Raw genomic sequence first — 25,279 nt, 5'->3', positions numbered from 1 at the left:
CTTTACAGGCCTTGCCAAAACTGCTACTATGTGCCCCCTGCACCTAAAAGTGCCAAGGTGAGCATCAATCTGTCCCCCTGAAAGTCAACTTATTTTAACGTTGCTAAATACATAGCAATACACAAATCTATAGCAATAAACAACCAAGCATAGTTGCTCTAACATGGGACTGTTGGTTTCAACCTAAATCCCTTCAGGGATGTGTGTGGCTGCAGCTGTATTGTATTTAAAGGGAAGGTTTAGTGACACCATCAGTAATATAGAGGTCCAGAGTTTAATGGGTGGGCATTGCAGAGGACATGTCCCTGAAGTGGGAATTGAGAGAGTTCGTTGGAGTTCTCAACAATTCCTTTCATAGCCACCCACACAGGGCATACACACTGGATGGATCCACGTTGGATCTGTGCCCAGCGGGATGTCGTCTATGTGACGGATGGAGACTGTGATCAGGTTTTGTTCGTGTGTACCTACTGTGTGTTAATCAGTAACTGTGTTTGGATCACACTTTATGTCCCTGATCAATCACCTCAGGTGTCCGCTGTGTCAAATCAAATCACATGTTGTATTGGTCGCATGCACAGGGTTAGCAGATGTTATTGCGAGTGTAGCGAAATGCTTATAAAAAAAAAAATTTAAACACAGAAAGAAAAAAAAAATACTGCAGTTTCCTAAGGATGACTTCAAGCAAAGTGGCGCCATCTTGCACTTATAGGTCATATTTCATAGAAATATGTGCATGTGCGTGTGTGTGTGAAGGAGGAAAGTTATAGGTCTGTGTGTTTTTGTTTCAGTGTGTGACCGTCAGTGTGTGTATCGTTCTGGTCCACACTCCCCCCGGTGCCCTCTATCTGTCGTCATTATACGGTGTGTGTGTGTGTGTGTGAGAGTTCACCTGATATGCCCCAGTACTCCAGCACAGCACCTGTGTGCTGCCAGCTCCACCCAGCCGACAAGCCTTGCACTAGGCTTGGCTTGTGCAATCAAGAAGGGCTCATAGGAGCAGGAGCCTGTCTCTCCTGTTTCTCCTGTTTCTGTCGTGTGAGGCAACTTTTGACTGGTACTGTACGGTGCAAGCACACCCCCCTGGACAGGACGCTAGTCTATCACATGACCTTACCCCCACACTGTCTCTTTTAAAGTAACTGTCCAGGGTTTCCATATTTCTATGTCATATGACCTATAAGTGAAATAGTTTTCCTTCCACAAAATGGTAGTTAAAACGTTTTACTGCAGTGGGTTAAATCAGGGTCACACAGTGTTTTTTTGGTAGTCTTCAACAACTCTACTTTGAAACAAAAGTACACACCTCATGGTTATGGGCTTAAAAAAGAAGATGCCTGTACCAGGCCAGATAAAGAGTTGAAATGTATTACACTTTGAGTTTGCATCCCAATATTACACTTTATGTACATCACAGAAGACTGATATATATTTAACTTTTGACATAGAAACACCAGATTTTCTTGAAATAATGTTGATTAATTATGACAAATATTAATAACATTCCACCTATGAGGCCACTGGAGTTGGATTTGGTCTTTTGGCAGCAGGACTATGCATGTTAAAAGCAGCATTTCTGTGTTGGATGGTGTGAGCTTACCCCAACAACAGAATGAGGTGTGCGTATACCGGTCATTAAAAATACTCAAGTGAGTAGACCGCTGATTGGCCAGCTCATCCTCCTCAGAAGTTTGACATCATGAGGAAATCATTTTTTCTCTCTACAATTTATGCTTTGACAACATACAAGGTCAACAACAGGTCAACAACATTATTTGAGAATAAGTTAACAGAATATAAACATTGTGCCAATAAAGTCATGAGTTTAGTTAGCCCCATCTGGATTAAAGAAACTGCCCACTGGGCAGACACTGGTTGAATCAACGTTGTTTCAATGTCTTCTCAATTACATGACTTTCAACTAACAGTGGAAACTCGTTGAATTGACATCTGTGCCAAGTGGGTGGAAGCGTTCCTCCCTTTTACCGGATGAAATTCTGACTTGATTTTCTTTGAATATAGAGTACACATACTGTATAAGACATTAGTCAAGTAGATATGACCATGAAACCAAATACAGTATATCCCGGAAGTAGAAGCAGTCTACCACATATGGTTCTTTTTCATGCTCTCTCCCTAGTCAACGCGCCCTGCCAAATTATTGAGTCGATCATGTATTCTGCATACCACAACAAATGGCCTGCCAAACCCTGAAGCCTTGCTCTGTCTGTTTCTCTCTCACTCGTCCTTTCACTCTTCATAGGTTTTTTTTTTTTGTTGTTGTTTACTGTCTCTAATTTGAGCGAACATGTGAAACGGCTGTAAAGTTTACTCATCAATTAGTTGTAGGGAAAACTCTCTGACGACCAGCCCAATGCCAACAACTCTAGCGCATGTTTTGGAGCAGCCCTGTCACTGAGGCTGTCAGTGGGTGGCTGTTGCAGTTGCTATACTGAAGAGGCCTAAAGATAACCCTGGTTCGTGTTCAGTAGGGAGAAAACGTTTGGGGACTGCGTGAAACGGGGACATGTTACCGAAACTACTCAAATAAGACTCAAACCATTTTCATTTCCTGTTGCAGAGCATTTCAAAACATTTTGCTATGGTGTGTCCTACTTCACACGCCCCTGTATTACCCCAGGTTTGTAGTAGTGTGTTGAGGTTATGTGCAGGAAGGTCGTTTGGTGTGTTCTGGAAGCCATATTCGTCACAGAGAATCCTAACGAGAGTCTACATGTCAGGGCTTGTGAAGTGGCTACAGTGACAGCTCGTGCTGTCTCTGTGGTGTAACATAAACCCATCGCATGCTACCTGCCTCTCTCACGTGCCAACAGTTTTAATAGTAAAAGACATGTACCTGCGAGGTAATCACAGGTGTACATCAGAGTGACAGTCAGAAATCCTCACCACAGGGTTTACTATCTTTAGAGATTCTATGCTACAGAGGAAGGGACTCTGGGGAAAGGTCTAGTGTTCCTCTGTGGCCCTACAAACATTCTGCTATTTCTGCTATTTCCTGCCAGGTTTCTTCTGGTCTAATTTGGGCACAAAACGGGAGAAAGCATTTTCAGTCACAAAACAAATATGAGCGTTTTTATTGGACAAGCTTCCTCCGAGTGTTACATTTTTTGAAATCCCGTTTTGCCCTCTGTTGAGGGTGTCCTGGTCACTCCTGGTCTGTTCTTGTCCCTTCCGTTCTCTGTCTGTCGGTCCCAGTCCCACCATGTATAGCTGGAGAAGATGGGCTATGATCTCTGCCCCATTTCCCTCATCCTCTGTCACTCAGTCACACATCCTTCCTTCTGGATGTGATTTGTGCCTCCTCGTTCTCCAATTATCGTCGTCCCGTGAGTGAAGGAGTCTTTCAGGAAAACAATAGACACCGGTTCTTAGGAAGTTGCTCTGATCATCAGATCTGTGTGTGTGTGGGGGGGGGGGGGGATCCAACGGTAAACGCCCACTCAGCCTATTGCTGAAACCTTCTATTGGCATTGCAACATGGCTAGATGTGCTTTCAGCCTATATAGTCGTCTTCTTTCGCCGTCTGAGAGTGGGGACTCCAGCACAGTGACACAGTGACTACAGTTTGACTTCCTCTTTAATGTGGCCTCTATTAGCAGGTTCTGGGCTGGCTGCTACACAGCAAATGCAGCACTTTTCAGTCTCTATTCGTCTGTTTTATGGGTCAGACGGTGTTTGTGCTGTGTATCGGGCCACATGCTGCTTCAGGTGAACAGTCTTTAAAAAAAATTTTTTTTTTCTTTTTTACAACACCTGCCCTCAGTTCCCCTTATTGGTAACGAAAGAGGACTTGGTACCGGAACAGGAGCTTTCTGGCTTTCTGAAGGGGAGAGTGCAAGCAGACCGAGGTGCAAAGTGAGAGAGAACGTGGGAGTGGGAGGAGAGGAGAGAGGGTTGAGCTTATGAGGGGAGATCATGATAATGGCAACAATGGAAAAACAGGAGATGACAAGAGAGGATGGAGAGACTTGTAAGGAGGGGAGAGATGGGGAATGAAACAGAGTGCGGGAGGGTGGATGAGGGGAGAAGAAAGAGAGCGGGACCTGAAAGAAGAGGACCACAATTAGAGAGGGGTTAGTCTGAGCGGATGGAAAGATGTCAAAGCCAAGCTGCCACACCACTCCTTAACCTCTTCAGTCGACCCTCTACTTTTTTGAACATTTTGTTAAAAATCGCGCAACATTTCAGCGCCCTGCTACTCATGCCAGGAATATAGTACATTCATATGGTTAGAATGTGTGGATAGGAAACCCTCGGACGTTTTTAAAACTGGTTAAATCACGACTGTGGCTATTACATAACGTGCGTTACATCGGAAAGCGCAGGAAAACCTGATCACAGAAAATGGAAATAAATATCCTTGCGCCACTTCCAGCAATTGTTAACAGTGAGCCGAATTAGATAAGACCGAGCATTCAACTCCCACAGCATCCCCATGTTGTCTAGAGTCTTGTGAATTGAATCATCTTTGATTCTTGGTTGAACCGAAACAGGGGCACCGCTTACCTCCGGTCTCCGCCCAGATCATTCCGGAAGAGCTCTCTCCTGAAATTTTTTCCAAGACGACAGCTAATGATATTTACATCGCCTACGGATGATTTTTATCGCTTATTAACGTTTACTAATACCTAAAGTAGCATTACAAACGTATTTCGAAGTGTTTTGTGAAAGTTTATCGTCTACTTTTTGAATTTAAAAAAATTACGTTACGTTGTGAAATCGCTGTTTTTTTCGTTTATCACACAGTCTACATATAACGATATCTTGGCTTTATATGGCCCGATTTAATCGAAATAAAGACCCAATAGTGTTTATGGGACATCTAGGAGTGCCAACAAAGAAGATGGTGAAAGGTAATGACTGTTTTCTATTTTATTGTGCGGTTTGTGTAACGCCGAAATGCTAATTATTTTGTTTACGTCCCCTGCTGTGCTTTTCTGTTGTAGTGTATTGGTGCATGCTATCAGATAATAGCTTCTCATGCTGTCGCCAAAAAGCATTTTAAAAATCGGACTTGTTGCCTGGATTCACAACGAGTGTAGCTTTAATTTGATACCCTGCATGTGTATTTTAATGAACTTTTGAGTTTTAACTAATACTATTAGCATTTAGCGTAGCGCATTTGCATTTCCAGAGCTCTAGTTGGGACGCAAGCGTCCCAAGTAGAGGCAAGAGGTTAACTCACTGAGTGTGAGGTCACGTCCGTGTGCGGCTGTGTGTGTCCGTGTGTAAGTGTGAGTGCGGATGCGTGCAAACAAGTTCTCAGGGCTCGAAAAACAAGACTTAAGTAGATGTTTTAAAAGACATTGTGGTGGGACAAAACATGTGTGTGTGTGTGAAGTCAGTGACAGTGTCATATTTCCTGGCACACATCTGTTCTTTGTTACTTCAGTAGTTAGAAAGACTGCGTAACAATGATTAACATACAAGGGTAATTATGAGATAATGATCAACAACACGCAGATAGTTGCTAAGAAAAGCACAGGATGACAATGGAGCTCGATTGCTGGGGTGAGGCATCACCATTTGAGGATGAGCTGAAGGAGAACGCTCTCCCTCCCTCTTTCTGAAGTTGCCCTCTGACAGAGGAGATATCAACCTTGTGTTAGCTCTGGTCTGCGATGCCCAGTATCTCTTATGGTTGCCAGGCTCGGTATGAGTTATGAACAGACCACAGGCCCTGATGGGCTGTGTCTCATGGTGCCTGCCTGGTCAACATTGTGCTTGCCTCTAGAACTGATGCACCCCTCCTCAGAGCATAATACTCTTTCCAGTAAGGGTACATTAGAGGCTTTAAACAACCGCTTGAACAGGTCACCTATGTATCGTGTAGTTGGATACTTTGATAAAAGCTTTGTTTCCTTGCCGGCGCGTACGCAGCAGGTCCAGACACCGCCTGGGGATTGAGCCTTCCGGGTAAATAACTCTCCTATTGTTACCAGTCAATACACAGAAGCCTGCTGAGCACTTGTACAGTCTTAATGGCTGCATTGAAGTCTCTCTGTAGCCTTTTTGGGCTTTCTTAGTACGCACGCACACACACACACACACACACACACACAATGATTCCCCAGACAGATGACAAAAGGATTGTGTGGACTGGTTCTAATTTTGTTGGACAGATGGAAGATATTGACCGAGTGATTCCACAGATAGAATTCCCACGCGCACGCAGACGGCACACGCACATTGTCTGAGAGCTAGACATCTAGACGTTTTTTCTCCATAATGGTTTGGCTGTGGGGAATAGGGTTCAAATGGGTGTTGATCATACAAAGTCCAGCTACCTTACACACACACACACACCGTTTTCTCAGTGCTAAGTAGATTATAAAACTCTCAGGCAATTGGGCTTCCTAGAGTAGGGTATAGAAAGACCTCCATGGACCACCATAGATTAACGTTCACTGTACAGGAATGACTCCCCTGGATGAGTCCAAGTCTCCGGGCTTGGGGGGGCGCCTGCATTGACGCAAAAGTTAGCCCTTGTTTGTGACCTTTCATGGCGGCAGGTAGCCTAGTGGTTAGAGTGTTGGGCCAGCACGAAACAAATACTATAGTATACCATGGTATAAATACTATAGTTTTCACTGTAGTGTATTTAGGGGCGGCAGGAAGCCTTGTGGTTAGAGCATTGGGCAAGTAACCGAAAGGCTGCTAAATCGAATCCCTGAACTGACAAGATAAATATCTGTTGTTCTGCCCCTGAACAAGGCAGTTAACCCACTGTTCCTAGGCCGTCATTGTAAATAAGAATTTGTTCTTAATTGACTTGCCTAGTTAAATAAAGGTTAAATAAATGAAATTCAGCCTGTGTTCAGAGGATGGACTGTAGTGTTCAGAGGATGGACTGTAGTGTTCAGAGGATGGACTGTAGTGTTCAGAGGATGGACTGTAGTGTTCAGAGGATGGACTGTAGTGTTCAGAGGATGGACTGTAGTGTTCAGAGGATGGACTGTAGTGTTCAGAGGATGGACTGTAGTGTTCAGAGGATGGACTGTAATAACAGGCTGAGGGAAGGAGGATGAAAACACAGGAAAGTTACTTTGTGTTCTCATTCTCAGGAACAACTGAAGTCATTATTGGACTGCGAACTAACACCGTATCATCAAGACTCTTGTTCACAGAAAGATGTATGAGAACAGGAAGTGGTACTCTACGTGGTTGTTTTCACATGGAGTTGCATGTCAAACAAAAAGTAAGAATGATGCGGTCTCTCGCTCTCTCTCGCTCTCTGGGATTCACTGCTTTGCTATCTCTGGGGTGTGCAGACGCAGAACTTTATCCTCCCATTGAAACAGGATCTGAGGGGAAGGAGAGTAACGGTCCTCCAGGAGCTAAGATGGAGACTAATAGGCTGCTATGGACGTCCATTATGGGGCCTATTTCCTGATAGCAAAGACCAGCACCAAATGGCCTATAATGTATCCATGCCTCTCTGATCCGCACCCGCACAGACAGACTGTACCCAGGTAGATACACCCTTAGGTGTGCGCGTGTGTGTTTTATTATTCTTGTATATGCCTTTTCCTACTGATGGATTGTCCCCCCCCCAGACTGCCCTGCTGCTGCAGCCTGTCACAGAGCCTTATAAACCACACACATTCATCGGTATGGAGCATGTTTAACCAGCGGCTGATGCCTCACATCTATACTGCGTTCTAAACCCACACTCGGTGGCAGCGCCCGTGATTTGTGTCTCTTTTAAAGGATACCAGGTCTGCCCAGAGAGCCATATGTGGCTGGGTGGCAAGGAGAAGGTGGTAGTTGAAGCAGTGTTGTTTTTGAGACGCTTTAGCAGCGCGTAACAACAAACATCATATTAAGCTTTCTTTCACAGTACACATCCAAATCACATTTCCTGCGTTTTGTTTTCTTTTTGATGTTTCTTTTGCTGTCTGTTCTTCTTTGTGTGTTTCCTAGGTTTGTGCCTTGAATGTATAATTGCTTGGTCTTACAACGCAGGGCTCCTTTAAAAAAAAAAGAGACCTCAGTGGGACTCCCCTACCTAAATAAAGGTTACAAATAAATCCAAATGTGAGTTGACAATCACTAGGTGTGTGTCAGTGTGCCTGATGTGTGACATCCCACCCAGACACTGTCACCATAAAACTGTTTTTTATTGATTTATTATGTATTCATCTATCACTGTTAAACAGGCTCCTAGTTTGTAACCATCATTCTTAGAGGCCTTGTAATGCCAACAATGGAGAGGCTGTAATATATTAGTCTGGCTGTCACCAGCTCTCGAAGTCACGGCTCACTGAGTAGTCACCAAGGTCGTGCGTCTGCCCGGGTAGTAATATATGACATGTAGCAGACCCTTTTATCCTAAGTGACTTTACAGTCCTGCGTGCATATATACACTGCTCAAAAAAATAAAGGGAACACTTAAACAACACAATGTAACTCAAAGTCAATCACACTTCTGTGAAATCAAACTGTCCACTTAGGAAGCAACAATGATTGACAATAAATTTCACATGCTGTTGTGCAAATGGAATAGACAACAGGTATAGGCAATTAGCAAGACACCCCCAATAAAGGAGTGGTTCTGCAGGTGATAACCACAGACCACTTCTCAGTTCCTATGCTTCCTGGCTGATGTTTTGGTCACTTTTGAATGCTGGCGGTGCTTTCACTCTAGTGGTAGCATGAGACGGAGTCTACAACCCACACAAGTGGCTCAGGTAGTACAGCTCATCCAGGATGGCACATCAATGCGAGCTGTGGCAAGAAGGTTTGCTGTGTCTGTCAGCGTAGTGTCCAGAGCATGGAGGCGCTACCAGGAGACAGGCCGGTGCATCAGGAGACGTGGAGGAGGCCGTAGGAGGGCAACAACCCAGCAGCAGGCCAGCTACCTCCGCCTTTGTGCAAGGAGGAGCACTGCCAGAGCCCTGCAAAATGACCTCCAGCAGGCCACAAATGTGCATGTGTCTGCTCAAATGGTCAGAAACAGACTCCATGAGGGTGGTATGAGGGCCCGACGTCCACAGCTGGGGGTTGGGCTTACAGCCCAACACCGTGCAGGACGTTTGGCATTTGCCAGAGAACACCAAGATTGGCAAATTCGCCACTGGCGCCCTATGCTCTTCACAGATGAAAGCAGGTTCACACTGAGCACATGTGACAGACGTGACAGAGTCTGGAGACGCCATGGAGAAGGTTCTGCTGTCTGAAACATCCTCCAGCATGACCGGTTTGGCGGTGGGTCAGTCATGGTGTGGGGTGGCATTTCTTTGGGGGGCCGCACAGCCCTCCATGTGCTCGCCAGAGGTGGCCTGACTGCCATTAGGTACCGAGATGAGATACTCAGACCCCTTGTGAGACCATATGCTGGTGCGGTTGGCCCTGGGTTCCTCCTAATGCAAGACAATGCTAGACCTCATGTGGCTGGAGTGTGTCAGCAGTTCCTGCAAGAGGAAGGCATTGATGCTATGGACTGGCCCGCCCGTTCCCCAGACCTGAATCCAATTGAGCACATCTGGGACATCATGTCTCGCTCCATCCACCAATGCCACTTTGCACCACAGACTGTCTAGGAGTTGGCGGATGCTTTAGTCCAGGTCTGGGAGGAGATCCCTCAGGAGACCATCCGCCACCTCATCAGGAGCATACCCAGGCGTTGTAGGGAGGTCATACAGGCACGTGGAGGCCACACACACTACTGAGCCTCATTTTGACTAGTTTTAAGGACATTACATCAAAGTTGGATCAGCCTGTAGTGTGGTTTTACACTTTAATTTTGAGTGTGATTCCAAATCCAGACCTCCATGGGTTGATAAATTTGATTTCCATTGATCATTTTTGTTTGATTTTGTTGTCAGCACATTCAACTATGTAAAGAAAAAAGTATTTAATAAGAATATTTCATTCATTCAGATCTAGGATGTGTTATTTTAGTGTTCCCTTTATTTCTTTGAGTAGTGTATACATATATATATATCTTTTTACATATGGGTGGTCCCGGGAATAAAACCTACTATCCTGGCCTAGCACCGTGCCATGCTCTACCAACTGAACTACAGAGGACCACAATTGTCAGCCTGTACAGTATAGGGCCTCTTAACTTCTCTACTGCCTTGGGAGATATGTGTCTGACCCTTAACCTTACTGCCGCTGTTCAGACTCAGAGAACAGCCCATATAACATATACCTCCTCTAACTCAGCCTGGGGCTACAGTAATGGCAGTAATGGTAGATTTACTTCACTATCCCTCAGCGTGCTCCAATGGATGACACATATTTCACCCCTACAGTAGGCCGGCCACCCTTTCACTGTGAATGAATAAATGACAGTGCAGCCCAGAACCAAGCCATGGGACCAGCAATTGAATCAGGGAAAACCTGCTGCATTTATAATTGATCCTCCACTCCCATGAATGTAATGCATTACATGAGCTGTGGTCCCATGTAGCCATCGTTAGTCCTTAAATTGGGAATCTTTCCTGCAACAGTGAGGTTTGTCAGCTTTGAAGAGGAAATAAGGGTCCTTGTGAGAGGGAAGAGAGGCTATGCTCTCTGTGTGTGTGTGTGTGTGTGTGTGTGTGTGTGTGTGTGTGTGTGTGTGTGTGTCTGTGTGTGTGCATGCCTGTGTGCGCGTTGGTTCTTCTATCCTTGTTGGGACCTAAAATCCCCAACGGTCCCCACAAGGATAGTAAAATAGAAAGGCTATTTTAAGCTTATGTGTTAGGTTTAGGGTAAGGTCTACAATTCGGTTTAGGGTAAAGGGTGAGTGGGTAGGTTTAGGGTCTGGGTTAGGTTTAGGGTATGGGTTAGTGGTTAGGGATTGGGTTAGTGGTTAGGTTTAGGGTCTGGGTTAGGGAATGGGTTAGGTTTAGGGTCTGGGTTAGGGTATGGGTTAGTGGTTAGGTTTAGGGCCTGGGTTAGTGGTTAGGATTAGGGCCTGGGTTAGGGTATGGGTTAGTGGTTAGGTTTAGGGTCTGGGTTAGGGAATGGGTTAGTGGTTAGGTTTAGGGCCTGGGTTAGGGTAAGGGTTAGGTTTAGGGCCTGGGTTAGGGATTAGGTTTAGGGTCTGTGTTAGGGTATGGGTTAGTGTTAGGTTTAGGACTAAGGGTTAGGGAAAATAGGATTTTGAATGGAAATACATTTTTGGTCCCCACAAGGATAGAAAAACATAACGTGTGTGTGTGTGTGTGTGTGTGTGTGTGTGTGTGTGTGTGTGTGTGTGTGTGTGTGACAAGTGACTCTTTCGCTAAAGTCATTTTGTGCAATTTGGGGATTCCCTTCCCTCCAAAAGGCATTACTACATTTCTACAGAAACATCAGTTAATTTTGTCATGTGTCTGTAGTAGAGGTCGACCGATTATGATTTTTCAACGCCGATACCGATTATTGGAGGACCAAAAAAGCCGATACAGATTAATCGGCCGATTTAAAAAATATATATATATATTTGTAATAATGACAATTACAACAATACTCAATTAACACTTATTTTAACTTAAAATAATACATCAATAAAATCCATTTAGCCTCAAGTAGATAATGAAACATGTTCAATTTGGTTTAAATAATGCAAAAACAAAGTGTTGGAGAAGAACGTAAAAGTGCAATATGTGCTATGTAAGAAAGCTAAGGTTTCAGTTCCTTGCTCAGAACATGAGAACATATGAAAGCTGGTGGTTCCTTTTAACATGAGTCTTCAATATTCCCAGGTAAGAAGTTTTAGGTTGTAGTTATTATAGGACTATTTCCCTCTATACCATCTATACCATGTATTTCATTAACCTTTGACTAGTGGATGTTCTTATAGGCACTTTAGTATTGCCAGTGTAACAGTATAGTTTCCGTCCCTCTCCTCGCTCCTCCCTGGACTCGAACCAGCAATACAAAGACAACAGCCACCACATCGAAGCAGTGTTACCCATGCAGAGCAAGGGAAACAACCACCCCAAGGCTCAGAGCGAGTAAAGTTTGAAACGCTATTAGCGCGCGCTAACTAGCCAGCCATTTCACTTCGGTCACACCAGCCTCATCTTGGGAGTTGATAAGTCATAAACAGCGCAATGCTTGACCCACTACGAAGAGCTGCTGGCAAAACGCATGAAAGTACTGTTTGAATGAATGTTTACGCGCCTGCTTCTGGCTACCACCGCAGAGTCAGATACTTAGATACTTGTATGCTTGTATGGTCAGTCAGATTATATGCAACACAGGACACACTAGATAATGTCTAGTAATATCATCAACCATGTGTAGTTAACTAGTGATTATGATTGATTGTTTCTTTATAAGATAAGTTTAATGCTAGCTAGCAACTTACCTTGGCTTACTGCATTTGCATAACAGGCAGTCTCCTTGTGGAGTGCAACGAGAGAGAGAGAGGTCGTTATTGCGTTGAACAAGTTAACTGTAAGGTTGCAAGATTGGGTCCCCCGAGATGACAAGGTGAAAATCTGTCTTTCTGCCCCTGAACGAGACAGTTAACCCACCGTTCCAAGGCCGTCATTGAAAATAAGAATGTGTTCTTAACTAACTTGCCTAGTTAAACAAAGGTGTAAAAAATAATAATAAATACAAAAAAATTGGCAAATCGGCGCCCAAATATACCGATTTCCGATTGTTATGAAAACTCTAAATAGGCCCTAATTAATCGGCCATTCCGATTAATCGGTCGACCTCTAGTCTGTAGTTGTGGCGACATGGCAACGCAAATACAGTGTCTGCACAGTGTTCTCTGCCTTTTGATCCTCTCCCATGTCTGTTAGTGCATTACAGGACATTGTGTCTGTTCTGGCTAGTTTAGCCCATGGTGGGGAGGAGAGAGCGCTGTTCCTGCTCCCTCCTGCATGGGGATTTGGCACAGCTCAGGCCTGTAATAGTCCCTGGGCTGCTCCCATTCCGTCTTTTGGGTTATTACTTTTCACTCCCAGGCCTTAGCAACAGGGAAACATTTGACACTGTGACACAATAACACTCCACCAGGCCACGTAATCAATTATGAGACTGTTTGTTGAATACATCACAGGATATAAGGGGATTGGAATGGGGCGGCTGAGATGCTTTTTAGCCAGCTGCTCTCTGTAGGCAGGATGTCTGTCTGTCTGTCTGTCTGTCTGTCTGTCTGTCTGTCTGTCTGTCTGTCTGTCTGTCTGTCTGTCTGTCTGTCTGTCTGTCTGTCTGTCTGTCTGTCTGTCTGTCTGTCTGTCTGTCTGTCTGTCTGTCTGTCTGTCTCATTCTGTCTGTCTGTCTGTCTCATTCTGTCTGTCTGTCTGTCTCATTCTGTCTGTCTGTCTGTCTCATTCTGTCTGTCTGTCTGTCTCATTCTGTCTGTCTGTCTGTCTCATTCTGCCTGTCTGTCTGTCTCATTCTGCCTGTCTGTCTGTCTGTCTCATTCTGCCTGTCTGTCTGTCTGTCTCATTCTGCCTGTCTGTCTGTCTGTCTCATTCTGCCTGTCTGTCTCATTCTGCCTGTCTGTCTGTCTGTCTCATTCTGCCTGTCTGTCTTTCTCATTCTGCCTGTCTTATTCTGCCTGTCTGTCTGTAACATTCTGTCCTGTCATTTTATACTGGCCTTTTTATACAGGGTCTTGTCCTTACTCCTCCCTCGCTCTTGTTGCCTCCCCCTTATTACTCTCTTCCCCACCCCCAGCACTCTATTTTTCTGTATCTCTCCCTACACATAAAATGTATGTAACATTTTATGTTGACCAATAAGAGTAGCTACTGAGGATCCTAATAAACTGAACTCTCTCGTATTTAACTCTCCTCAGATTGCCGGTTTCGCCAATGCCATCGAGCCGGTGGGTGACGACCAGGAGAACCTGCTGGCGTTCCGTTTCCAGGCCCTCAACCCCATCGTGGACCCCTGGGTGTTCATCATCTTCCGCAAGTCCGTGTTCCGCCACCTCCGCTCGCTGCTGTGCTGCCGCTTCACGGGGGGAGCGGTGAAGAACACGGCCCACTGCACCTTCTCCTTACCCCCTGACGACCACAGGGAGTCTCCCAAGCCCTCCGTCTCCCTGCAGCCCAACCTATACTCCAGCCGGCCCCTCTGATGTGAGGGGTGGGACCCGGGGCAGGGAAGAGGATGGGAGTTATGGATGTATGTATGTGGGAGAGCAGACAATGGGGGAAGGGGTTCTGGATAGAGGAGTTGGAGAATTCACTTTGTGGACCACCAGCTCTTATCCAGTACCTTATGCGCTATTGACTAGAATGCATATGTGTATACTGATGCATGAGCTACATATTTCATACATGGCCGTGCTGTACAAAAAGACTGCAAAGGAGTGGATAAAATGATTGATTGTGCCTTTAAACTCACTGTAAACTTAACTGAAAGCAACTGAAAAGGACAGAAAACCCTGCTCCGTACTGAATGTATGCAGGAGAGGACCACTAAGAGGGATTTATTATGGACAACCAGCCCTGGAGGGGAGTAACTGCAATGTTTGTTGATCCATCCTCAGTTTTCTCTTATCACAGCCATTAAACTCTGTAACTGTTTTAAAGTCAGCATTCATGGTGAAATCCCTGAGCGGTTTCCTTCCTCTCCGTCAACTGAGTTAGGAAGGACCCCTGTATCTTTGTAGAGACAGGGTGTATTGATACACCATCCAGAGTGTAATGAATAACTTCACCGTGCTCAAAGGGATATTTAATGTCTGCTTTTTTTTTTACCCATCTTTCCAATGCCCTTCTTTGTGAGGCATCGGAAAACCCTTGTCTTTGTGGTTGAATCTGTGTTTGAAATTCACTGCTTGACTAAGGGACCTTACAGATAATTGTATGTGTGGGGTAAAAATCATGTTAAACCCTATTATTGCACACAGAGTGAGTCCAAGCAACTTATTATGTTAAGCAAATTTGTTAAGACTCCTGAATGTATTTAGGCTTGCCATATAACAAAGCGGTTGAATACTTATTGACTCGAGACATTTCAGCTTTTACTTTGAAACGTTTTCAAAAATCATCATCCATTTTAAATTCAGGCTGAAACACAACCAAATGTGGAAAAAGTCAAGGGGTGTGAATAGTTTCTGAAGGCGCTATATAAGCCACCCGGTGAAACCCGGGAAAATGTTTTGCACTAGGTCTTCTGTCCAGGTATCACTGGACACCATTTCCAAACTGGGCGAGAATGTTCCTGTTACAAAAATCTACTAATCATTCTGTTTGCTTACCAAAGATGGTATGGTCGTGTCCACGATTACGACCTGATGGAATTTAGATTTCCTCACTTCCTGAATTATTTCACATCTTGTAAAATGTACAACACGATACATCAAAAAACAGACAATATGCCCGTGCATATGCCCAAGGAAATCAGGTCATTAACTTCATGTGACATCAACAACAGTGTAGTACATCAACATGCACGAACGAGTAACATGTGATTTGTTATGCTGTGTTTCATCGACAGCCCCTTTGCCCTCTTTAAACTCTTAGCTCTTCACATGGCTGTCTGATCTGTCACATCATTGAAGTGTGGGATGCAGCTTATGCTCCGTTTCGCTGCACTGGTCCGTGTAGCGAAAACAGAATGTAGGCCTGCGAGGTCAAGTACGAGGTCACAGCAGGTCACATTCATACAGCGTGACGGCCTCTCTCTCTGTATGAATGAAGGCCAATCTCTTTATCTTCTTGAAAGGCTGAATGGATCATGGATCCTATGCATGTGCACGTGACATGTCTTAAACCCACGTCTCAGTTTCCAGATCTTTGCGTCCAACACTTCGTCAATGCGCTGTCGTAGGCAATCAAAGCTGGGGTGTATTATGGGCTCATTGAGAAAGACCTGTGTCTATGGAGCTATTCTGTTGTACAATATATCGTATGAACATTCCTTTGTGTACTCACGCAAGATGGTACCTCTCTTTCGAATCAAGCTAATTCATTTGACCTATATTGTCACACCAAAAAGAATCCTGCAGCCACAGGATTTGAACATTTTAGTCCATAATGTTGCTTGATCGGTGGTTAGTCTATTAGCTGGCCAAAAGTAGGCGACATGAAAAGTGCAATACTGTTAATATAACCGCGTGTCAGTGTGGGTTGTCAGTGAATTTATGCAAATCACAAAGCTCATTTGCATTTAACGCGGTGCAGTGATCAAATTAAGATCCTACATTTGTATGAGTTTGTTTGAGTGTAGTTCTGTGTCGGCAGTTCCGTCGTTGAAAAAGCTCACCAAACGATGTTTTGAAGATGTTGCTTTTTTTTGTCCTCTTTCTCTTCCGTCACTATGGCTGTTGTCACACAGGCAGCTCAATTCTGTTATTTTCACATCAAATATTTTTCAGAGCTAATCTGATTACTAAAAAAATACCAGAATTGGGCTGCCTGTGTAAACTCAGATTTTTGAAAGTGATTGCGTGAAGAGTGCTGGGTTTATGTTTGCAGGTGGTAAGTGCTTTTTTGTGTACGTTTCTATGTGTTCCCTCAGTTGTGTTGTGTGATGTTGTGTTGTGTATGTGAGTGTGTTGTGTGTTGTGTTGTGGTGGTTTTGTTTCCGGAGCTATAATGTGACTCGTGCCCAGCGTGTGTTCCAGTGTGGTTTCTTGTACTTGAGAATATACGGTATCAGATATGTTCTTCAGTATTGGGATCAATTGTAACAAATGTTTAAGTGAATACATGTTACAGACGTGTTATGTATAGGTTGCTGTACATGTTCCTATGTAAAAAATATTCAAATGCCAAATAAAGATTGAAACTATATGGTGTGAGTACCTTTCCACATGTATAGTTGAAGTCAGAAGTTTACATACACCTGAGCCAAATACATTTAAACTCAGTTTTTCATGATTCCTGACATTTAATCCAAGTAAAAAATCCCTGTCTCAGGTCAGTTAGGATCACCACTTTATTGTAAGAATGTGAAATGTCAGAATAATATTAGAGATGATTTATTTCAGCTTTTATTTCTTTCATCACATTCCCAGTAGGTCAGAAGTTTACATACACTCAATTAGTATTTGGTAGCATTGCCTTTAAATTGTTTAACTTGGGTCAAACTTTTCGGGGGGGTTTCCACAAGCATCGCACACTAGGGTGGGTGAATTTTGGCCCATTCCTGCTGACAGAGCTGGTGTAACTGAGTCAGGTCTGTAGGCATCCTTGCCCGCACACACTTTTTCAGTTCTGCCCACACATTTTCTATAGGATTGAGGTCAGGGCTTTGTGATGGCCACTCCAATACCTTGACTTTGTTGTCCTTATGCCATTTTGCCACAACTTTGGAAGTATGCTTGGGGTCATTGTCCATTTGGAAGACCCATTTGCGACCAAGCTTTAACTTCCTGACTGATGTCTTGAGATGTTGCTTCAATATATCCACATACTTTTCCTCCCTCATGATGCCATCTATTTTGTGAAGTGCACCAGCCCCTCCTGCAGCAAAGCACCCCCACAACATGATGCTGCAACCCCTGTGCTTAACGGTTGGGATGGTGTTCTTCGGCTTGCAAGCCTCCCCCTTTTTCCTCCAAACAGAACGATGGTCATTATGACCAAACATTTCTATTTTTGTTTCATCAGACCAGAGGACATTTCTCCAAAAAGTATGATCTTTATCCCCATGTGCAGTTGCAAACCGTAGTCTGGCTTTTTTATGTTGGTTTTGGAGCAGTGGCTTCTTCCTTGCTGAGTGGCTTTTCAGGTTATGTCGATATAGGACTCGTTTTTACTGTGAATATAGATACTATTGAACCTGTTTCCTCCAGCATCTTCACAAGGTCCTTTTCTGCTGTTCTGGGATTGATTTGCACTTTTCGCACCAAAGTACATTTATCTCTAGGAGACAGAACACGTTTCCTTCCTGAGCGGTATGACGGCTGTGTGGTCACATGGTATTTATACTTTCGTACTATTGTTTGTACAGATGAACGTGGTACCTTTAGGCGTTTGGAAATTGCTCCCAATTGCTCCCAATCTTTTTTCTGATGTCTTGGCTGATTTCTTTTGATTTCCCATGATGTCAAGCAAAGAGGCACTGAGTTTGAAGGTAGGCCTTGAAATACATCCACAGGTACACCTCCAATTGACACAAATTATGTCAATTAGCCTATTAGCTTCTAAAGCCATGACACCATTTTCTGGAATTTTCCAAGCTGTTTAAAGGCACAGTCAACTTAGTGTATGTAAACTTCTGACCCACTGGAATTGTGATACAGTGAATTATAAGTGAAATAATCAGTCTGTAAACAATTGTTGGAATAATGACTTGTGTCATGCACAAAGGAGATGTCCTAACCGACTTGCCAAAACTGTAGTTTGTTAACAAGAAGTTTGTGGAGTGGTTGAAAAACGAGTTTTAATGACTACTACCTAAGTGTATGTAAACTTTCGACTTCAACTGTATGTCTTAATCTGTGATGGGCAAGTTTTTTTTATTGTGTGACCATACAGTATATTTTCCATGTTTAATTTCTGTATGTCCTGTACAATTCACAAAGCTTAAAGACATTGCCTATGTGTTTACAGATGAAGGAAAACAGAAACAAGACAAGATAAACAGGAATTTGGTTTAGTTGGGGTTTAGACAACACAACTGCTTGGAACTTGCCAGTCAGTCACACACACAAAAAAAATGGCCTCTGGGGACAATGACATGACCGTTTACGATTCTTAGAAATATAGAGAAATAAACTTCATTGGCAAGAGAAATGCCACTCCTATGGTTTACAGTAAGTATAAATATGCAGTCATAAAGTATTAATAAAACTTCACTTCCCCATATGCCATCTCAAAAGATCATTTCAGAAGCAGGCAGAGCATGTAGGAAAGGTAGTTGCAGTACAACAACGATGCAGTATATTCTAGAGGTCGACCTCAACGGCGCTACCGATTATTGGAGGACCAAAAAAGCCGATGCCGATAAATCGGCCGATTTAAAAAAAATTATATATATTTGTAATAATGACAATTATAACAATACTGAATGAACACTTATTTTAACTTAATATAATACATCAATAAAATCAATTTAGCCTCAAGTTTTACATTTAAGTCATTTAGCAGACGCTCTTATCCAGAGCGACTTACAAATTGGTGCGTTCACCTTAAGACATCCAGTGGAACAGCCACTTTACAATAGTGCATCTAAATCTTTTAAGGGGGGTGAGAAGGATTACTTTATCCTATCCTAGGTATTCCTGAAAGAGGTGGGGTTTCAGGTGTCTCCGGAAGGTGGTGATTGACTCCGCTGTCCTGGCGTCGTGAGGGAGTTTGTTCCACCATTGGGGGGCCAGAGCAGCGAACAGTTTTGACTGGGCTGCGCGGGAACTGTACTTCCTCAGTGGTAGGGAGGCGAGCAGGCCAGAGGTGGATGAACGCAGTGCCCTTGTTTGGGTGTAGGGCCTGATCAGAGCCTGGAGGTACTGAGGTGCCGTTCCCCTCACAGCTCCGTAGGCAAGCACCATGGTCTTGTAGCGGATGCGAGCTTCAACTGGAAGCCAGTGGAGAGAGCGGAGGAGCGGGAAAATATATATAAATAATGAAACATGTTCAATTTGGTTTAAATCATGCAAAAACAAAGTGTTGGAGAAGAAAGTAAAAGTGCAATATGTGCTATGTAAGAAAGCTAACGTTTCAGTTCCTTGCTCAGAACATGAGAACATATGAAAGCTGGTGGTTCCTTTTAACATGAGTCTTCAAATATTCCCAGGTAAGAAGTTTTAGGTTGTAGTTATTATAGGAATTATAGGACTATTTCCCTCTATACCATTTGTATTTCATTAACCTTTGACTATTAGCTTCCGTCCCTCTCCTCGCTCCTCCCTGGGCTCGAACCAGCAACACAACGACAACAGCCACCCTCGAAGTAGCATTACCCATGCAGAGCAAGGGGAACAACTACTAGGAGGCTCAGATCAAGTGACGTTTGAAACGCTATTAGCGCGCGCTAACTAGCTAGCCATTTCACTTCGGTTACACCAGCCTCATCTCGGGAGTTGATAGGCTTGAAGTCATAAACAGTGCAATGCTTGAAGCACAACAAAGAACTGCTGGCAAAACGCACGAATGTGCTGTTTGAATGAATGTTTACGCGCCTGCTTCTGACTACCACCGCTCAGTCAGATACTTAGATACTTGTATGCTCAGTCAGATTTGTGCAACGCAGGACACGCTAGATAATATCTAGTAATATCATCAACCATGTGTAGTTAACTTATGATTGATTATTTTTTATAAGATAAGTTTAATGCTAGCTAGCAACTTACCTTGGCTTACTGCATTCGCGTAACAGGCAGTCTCCTTGTGGAGTGCAACGAGAGAGAGCCAGGTCGTTGTTGCGTTGGACTAGTTAACTGTAAGGTTGCAAGATTGTATCCCCTGAGCTGACAAGGGGAAAATCTGTCGAGGCAGTTAACCCACCGTTCCTAGGCCGTAATTGAAAATAAGAATGTGTTCTTAACTGACTTGCCTAGTTAAATAAAGGTATAAAAAAAATTTTTTTTTTTTTTTTTTTTTTTAAATCTGCAAATCGTCGCCCAAAAATACCGATTTACGATTGTCATGAAAACTTGAAATCGGCCCTAATTAAATCGGCCATTCTGATTAATCGGTCGACCTCTAGTATATGCCCTACTAAAAAAAAGAGCTTAGTGATAGACCGAATTGACAGTATAGAGTTGGCACAGACCACAGCATGCCTCACCAGAGGGACTGTCATCTGAACGAGGGCATGAAACCATAACCAACAGATTCTGCCACCACAAAGACTACTCCATTACCAAAGCCTTAAGCAACAAAAAAAAATCTAGTAGGAAGTAGAGCAGCTTTACTGACACATTAAACTGATATAGATGCTTCACTTCCCAGCATTGTTTGTGTGTGTAAGAGAGAGAGAGAGAGAGAGAGAGAGAGAGAGCTACTTACAAGCCAAAAACACTTTATGCTCATTCATAATAAAGAAACAAGTTCCCTATATCATATTCCCCGGTAATGTGATTCCACTAAGTGGTTGAGGATGGTCCTTCAATTGCAAGAGGATTTCTCATGGTCAAACGATAGCTATGTTTATTTACCACTAAGAGCCAACACAGAAACAGACAAAGCCCTCTCCCTGTCTTCATGGCCTTTCATCATCACCATTATCGCAAAGACGTTGTCGAGCAAACGCTACCCGAGTAACGGGAGTGTTATTTGTGCAGGCTATTTGCGTAGATGCTTTTTCATGTAACCACTCTGGTTTAGTAGTGTGTTGTGTGCTCAAGACTGTCGAACCAGCAGGCCTGTCCTTTGAGACACAAACATTCCAGATACACATTTGGCGCAGGTCTCTACAGCTGATTAGGTCTTGCGATATTTTCAAAATGCATCCTTACTCCCTTCAGTGGCGACATCACTGATGTAATCACAATACTTTTGTTCGTGACTAAATAAGTCCATTATTAATGATGTAAGGTGCATTCGGAGAAAGTATTCAGACCCCTTGACTTTTTCCAGATTTTGTTACGTTACAGCCTTATTCTAAATTTAAATTAATAGTTTTTCCCCCCTCATCAAGCTACACACAATACCCCATAATGACAAAGCAAAAACAGGTTTAAAAAAACGTTTTAAAAAACTGAAATTTGACATTTACATAAGTATTCAGTATTCTTCTTGGGTATGACACTACAAGCTTGGCACGCCTGTATTTGGGGAGTTTATCCCATTTTTTTCTGCAGATCCTCTCAAGCTCTGTCAGGTTGGATGGGGAGCATCGCTGCACAGCTATTTTCAGGTCTCTCCAGAGATGTTCAAACCGGTTCAAGTCCGGGCTCTGGCTGGGCCACTCAAGGACATTCAGAGACTTATCCCGAAGCCACTCCTGCATTGTCTTGGCTGTGTGCTTCGGGTTGTTGTCCTGTTGGAAGGTGAACCTTTGCCCCAGTTTGAGGTCCTGAGTGCTCTGGAGCAGGTTTTCATCAAGGATCTATCTGTACTTTGCTCCGTTCATCTTTCCCTCGATCCTGACTAGTCTACCAGTCCCTGCCGCTAAAAAACATCCCCACAGCATGATGCTGTCAGTACCATGCCTCACTCTAAGGATGGTGCCAGGTGTCCTCCAGGCGTGACGCTTGGCATTCAGGCCAAAGAGTTCAATCTCAGTTTCATCAGACCAGAAAATCTTGTTTCTCATGGTCTGATAGTCCTTTAGGTTTCTTTTGTCAGACTCCAAGCAGGCTGCCGTGTGCCTTTTACTGAGGAGTGGCTTCCGTCTGTCCACTCTACCATAAAGGCCTGATTGGTGGAGTGCTGCAGAGATGGTTGTCATTCTGGAAGGTTCTCCCATCTCCACAGAGGAACTCTGGAGTTCTGTCAGAGTGACCATCAGATTATTTGTCATCTCCCTGACCAAGGCCTTTTATAACCTTTATTTAACTAGGCAAGTCAGTCAAGAACAAATTCTTATTTACAATGACGGCCTACCCTTCTCCCCAGATTGCTCAGTTTAGCCGGGCGTCCAGCTCTAGGAAGAATCTTGTTGGTTCCAAACTTCTTCCATTTAAGAATGATGGAGGCCACGGTCTTCTTGGGGACCTTCAATGCTGCACACATTTTTTTGTACCCTTCCCCAGATCTGTGCCTCGACACTCCTGTCTCGGAGCTCTACGGACAAATTCTTCAACCTCATGGCTTGGTTTTTACTCTGACATGCACTGTCAACTGTGGGACCTTATATAGACAGATGTGTGCCTTTCCAAATCATGTCCAAACTATTTAATTTAACACCGGTGGACTCCAATCAAGTTGTAGAAAAATCTCAATGATGATCAATAGAAACAAGTCTTATAGCAAAGGTTCTGAATAAATAAGGTATTTCTGTTTTTTAAAATTTTTAATACATTTGGAAAATGTTCTAAAAACCTGTTTTTGCTTTGTCATTATGGGGTATTGCGTTTGGATTGATGAGTTTTTTTTTTATCAATACATTTTAGAATAATGATATAACGTAACAAAATGTGGAAAAATCACTGTATGCCATCTAGCAGACACATTTATCCAAATCGACTTACATTATAGGTGGTCTCAGGAATTAAACCCACTGTCTTGGCATTGCAAGCACCGTGCTTTACCATCTGGGCTACAGAGGATCAGAAGGACGGAATGATGATTTGCTCTAGTTTTGGAACAGCAGCCTGGTCTGTTGTACAGACAGGAAGCCCATCACTCTGGTTATCTGTGATTCACCAGAGTCTTGACAGTGATGAATCTTTATCTGAAGCAGAACACTAATGAACAGCAGTCCTGGCCCTCACTGAGGTTGTAATTAAAAGTGTTCATTGATTAACCAGATGGAAATAGAATGGATGAACAGAACAGGGATTGATGAACTCAGATGAACCAGACTGATACGTACAGTTGAAGTCGGAAGTTTACATACACCTTAGCCAAATACATTTCAACTCAGTTTTTCATAATTTCTGACATTTAATCCAAGTAAAAATTCCCTGTTTTAGGCCAGTTAGGATCATCAGTTTATTTTAAGAATGTGAAATGTCGAAATAATATTAGAGAGAATTATTTATTTCAGCTTTTATTTCTTTCATCACATTCCCAGTGGGTCAGAAGTTTACATACACTCAATTAGTATTTGGTAGCATTGCCTTTAATTTTTTTAAAACTTGGGTCAAACTTTTTGGGTAGCCTTCCACCCATTTGATACCAAGCTTTAACTTCCTGACTGATGTCTTGAGATGTTGTGTCAATATAGCCACATATTTTTCCTCCCTCATGATGCCATCTATTTTGTGAAGTGCACCAGCCCCTCCTGTAGCAAAGCACCCCCACAACATGATGCTGCCACCCCTATGCTTAACGGTTGGGATGGTGTTCTTCAGCTTGCAAGCCTCCCCCTTTTTCCTCCAAACATAATGATGGTCATTATGGCCAAACATTTCTATTTTTGTTTCATCAGACCAGAGGACATTTCTCCAAAATTACGATCTTTGTCCCCATGTGCAGTTGCAACCATAGTCTAGCTGTTGTAATGACGGTGTTGGATCAAGTGCTTCTTCCTTGCTGAGCGGCCTCTCGGGTTATGTCGCTATAGGACTAGTTTTACTGTGGATATAGATACTTTTGAACCTGTTTCCTCCAACATCTTCACAAGGTCCTTTGCTGTTATGCTGGGATTGATTTGCACCTTTTGCACCAAAGTACGTCCATCTCTAGAAGACAGAACACTTCTCCTTCCTGAGAGGTATGATGGCTGCGGGGTCCCTTGGTGTATATAGTTGCATACTATTGTTTGTACAGATGAACGTGGTACCTTCAGGCGTTTGGAAATTGCTCCCAATGATGAACCAGTGGATTTATACAATTGTTTTTCTGAGGTCTTGGCTGAATTCTTTTGATTTTCCCATGATGTCAAGCAAGGAGGCACTGAGTTTGAAGGTAGGCCTTGAAATACATCCACAGGTACATCTCCAATTGACTCTAATGGTGTCAATTAGCCTATCAGAAGCTTCTAAAGCCATGACATAATTTTCTGGATTTTTCCAAGCTGTTTAAATTCAAACAGTTTTAGACACTTCAGAGTGTTTTCTATCCAAATCTATTTATTATTTTTTATTTTTTATTTCACCTTTATTTAACCAGGTAGGCAAGTTGAGAACAAGTTCTCATTTACAATTGCAACCTGGCCAAGATAAAGCAAAGCAGTTTGACACATACAACGACAGAGTTACACACGGAGTAAAACAAACATACAGTCAATAATACAGTATAAACAAGTCTATATACGATGTGAGCAAATGAGGTGAGATAAGGGAGGTAAAGGCAAAAAAGGCCATGGTGGCAAAGTAAATACAATATACAACATTTATTGGATATTTCAAACTTTTTTAACAAATCAAAAACTGAAAAATTGGGCGTGCAAAATTATTCAGCCCCCTTAAGTTAATACTTTGTAGCGCCACCTTTTGCTGCGATTACAGCTGTAAGTCGCTTGAGGTATGTCTCTATCAGTTTTGCACATCGAGAGACTGAATTTTTTTCCCATTCCTCCTTGCAAAACAGCTCGAGCTCAGTGAGGTTGGATGGAGAGCATTTGTGAACAGCAGTTTTCAGTTCTTTCCACAGATTCTCGATTGGATTCAGGTCTGGGCTTTGACTTGGCCATTCTAACACCTGGATATGTTTATTTTTGAACCATTCCATTGTACATTTTGCTTTATGTTTTGGATCATTGTCTTGTTGGAAGACAAATCTCCGTCCCAGTCACAGGTCTTTTGCAGACTCCATCAGGTTTTCTTCCAGAATGGTCCTGTATTTGGCTCCATCCATCTTCCCATCAATTT

At 43.3% G+C, this 25,279-nt stretch overlaps 1 protein-coding gene across 1 annotated transcript in view; it reads left to right on the top strand.

Annotated features, from left to right (window-relative positions):
* LOC115142117 (prostacyclin receptor-like) overlaps nucleotides 1–16,706 on the top strand; it is a 45,671-nt gene extending 28,965 nt beyond the window's left edge. Inside the window, exon 2 of the mRNA XM_029681585.2 lies at nucleotides 13,757–16,706. Within this exon, the coding sequence (XP_029537445.1) occupies nucleotides 13,757–14,041 (285 nt within the window). The 3' untranslated portion in view covers nucleotides 14,042–16,706. The remainder of the gene's footprint in view (nucleotides 1–13,756) is intronic.
* Nucleotides 16,707–25,279: the final 8,573 nt, after the last annotated feature.

The sequence above is a fragment of the Oncorhynchus nerka genome, linkage group LG14, assembly GCF_034236695.1.
Source record: "Oncorhynchus nerka isolate Pitt River linkage group LG14, Oner_Uvic_2.0, whole genome shotgun sequence".
NCBI classification, from domain to species: domain Eukaryota; kingdom Metazoa; phylum Chordata; class Actinopteri; order Salmoniformes; family Salmonidae; genus Oncorhynchus; species Oncorhynchus nerka.
Note: the sequence above shows the minus strand (reverse complement) of the source record. Positions and strands in the feature narration are given on the sequence as shown.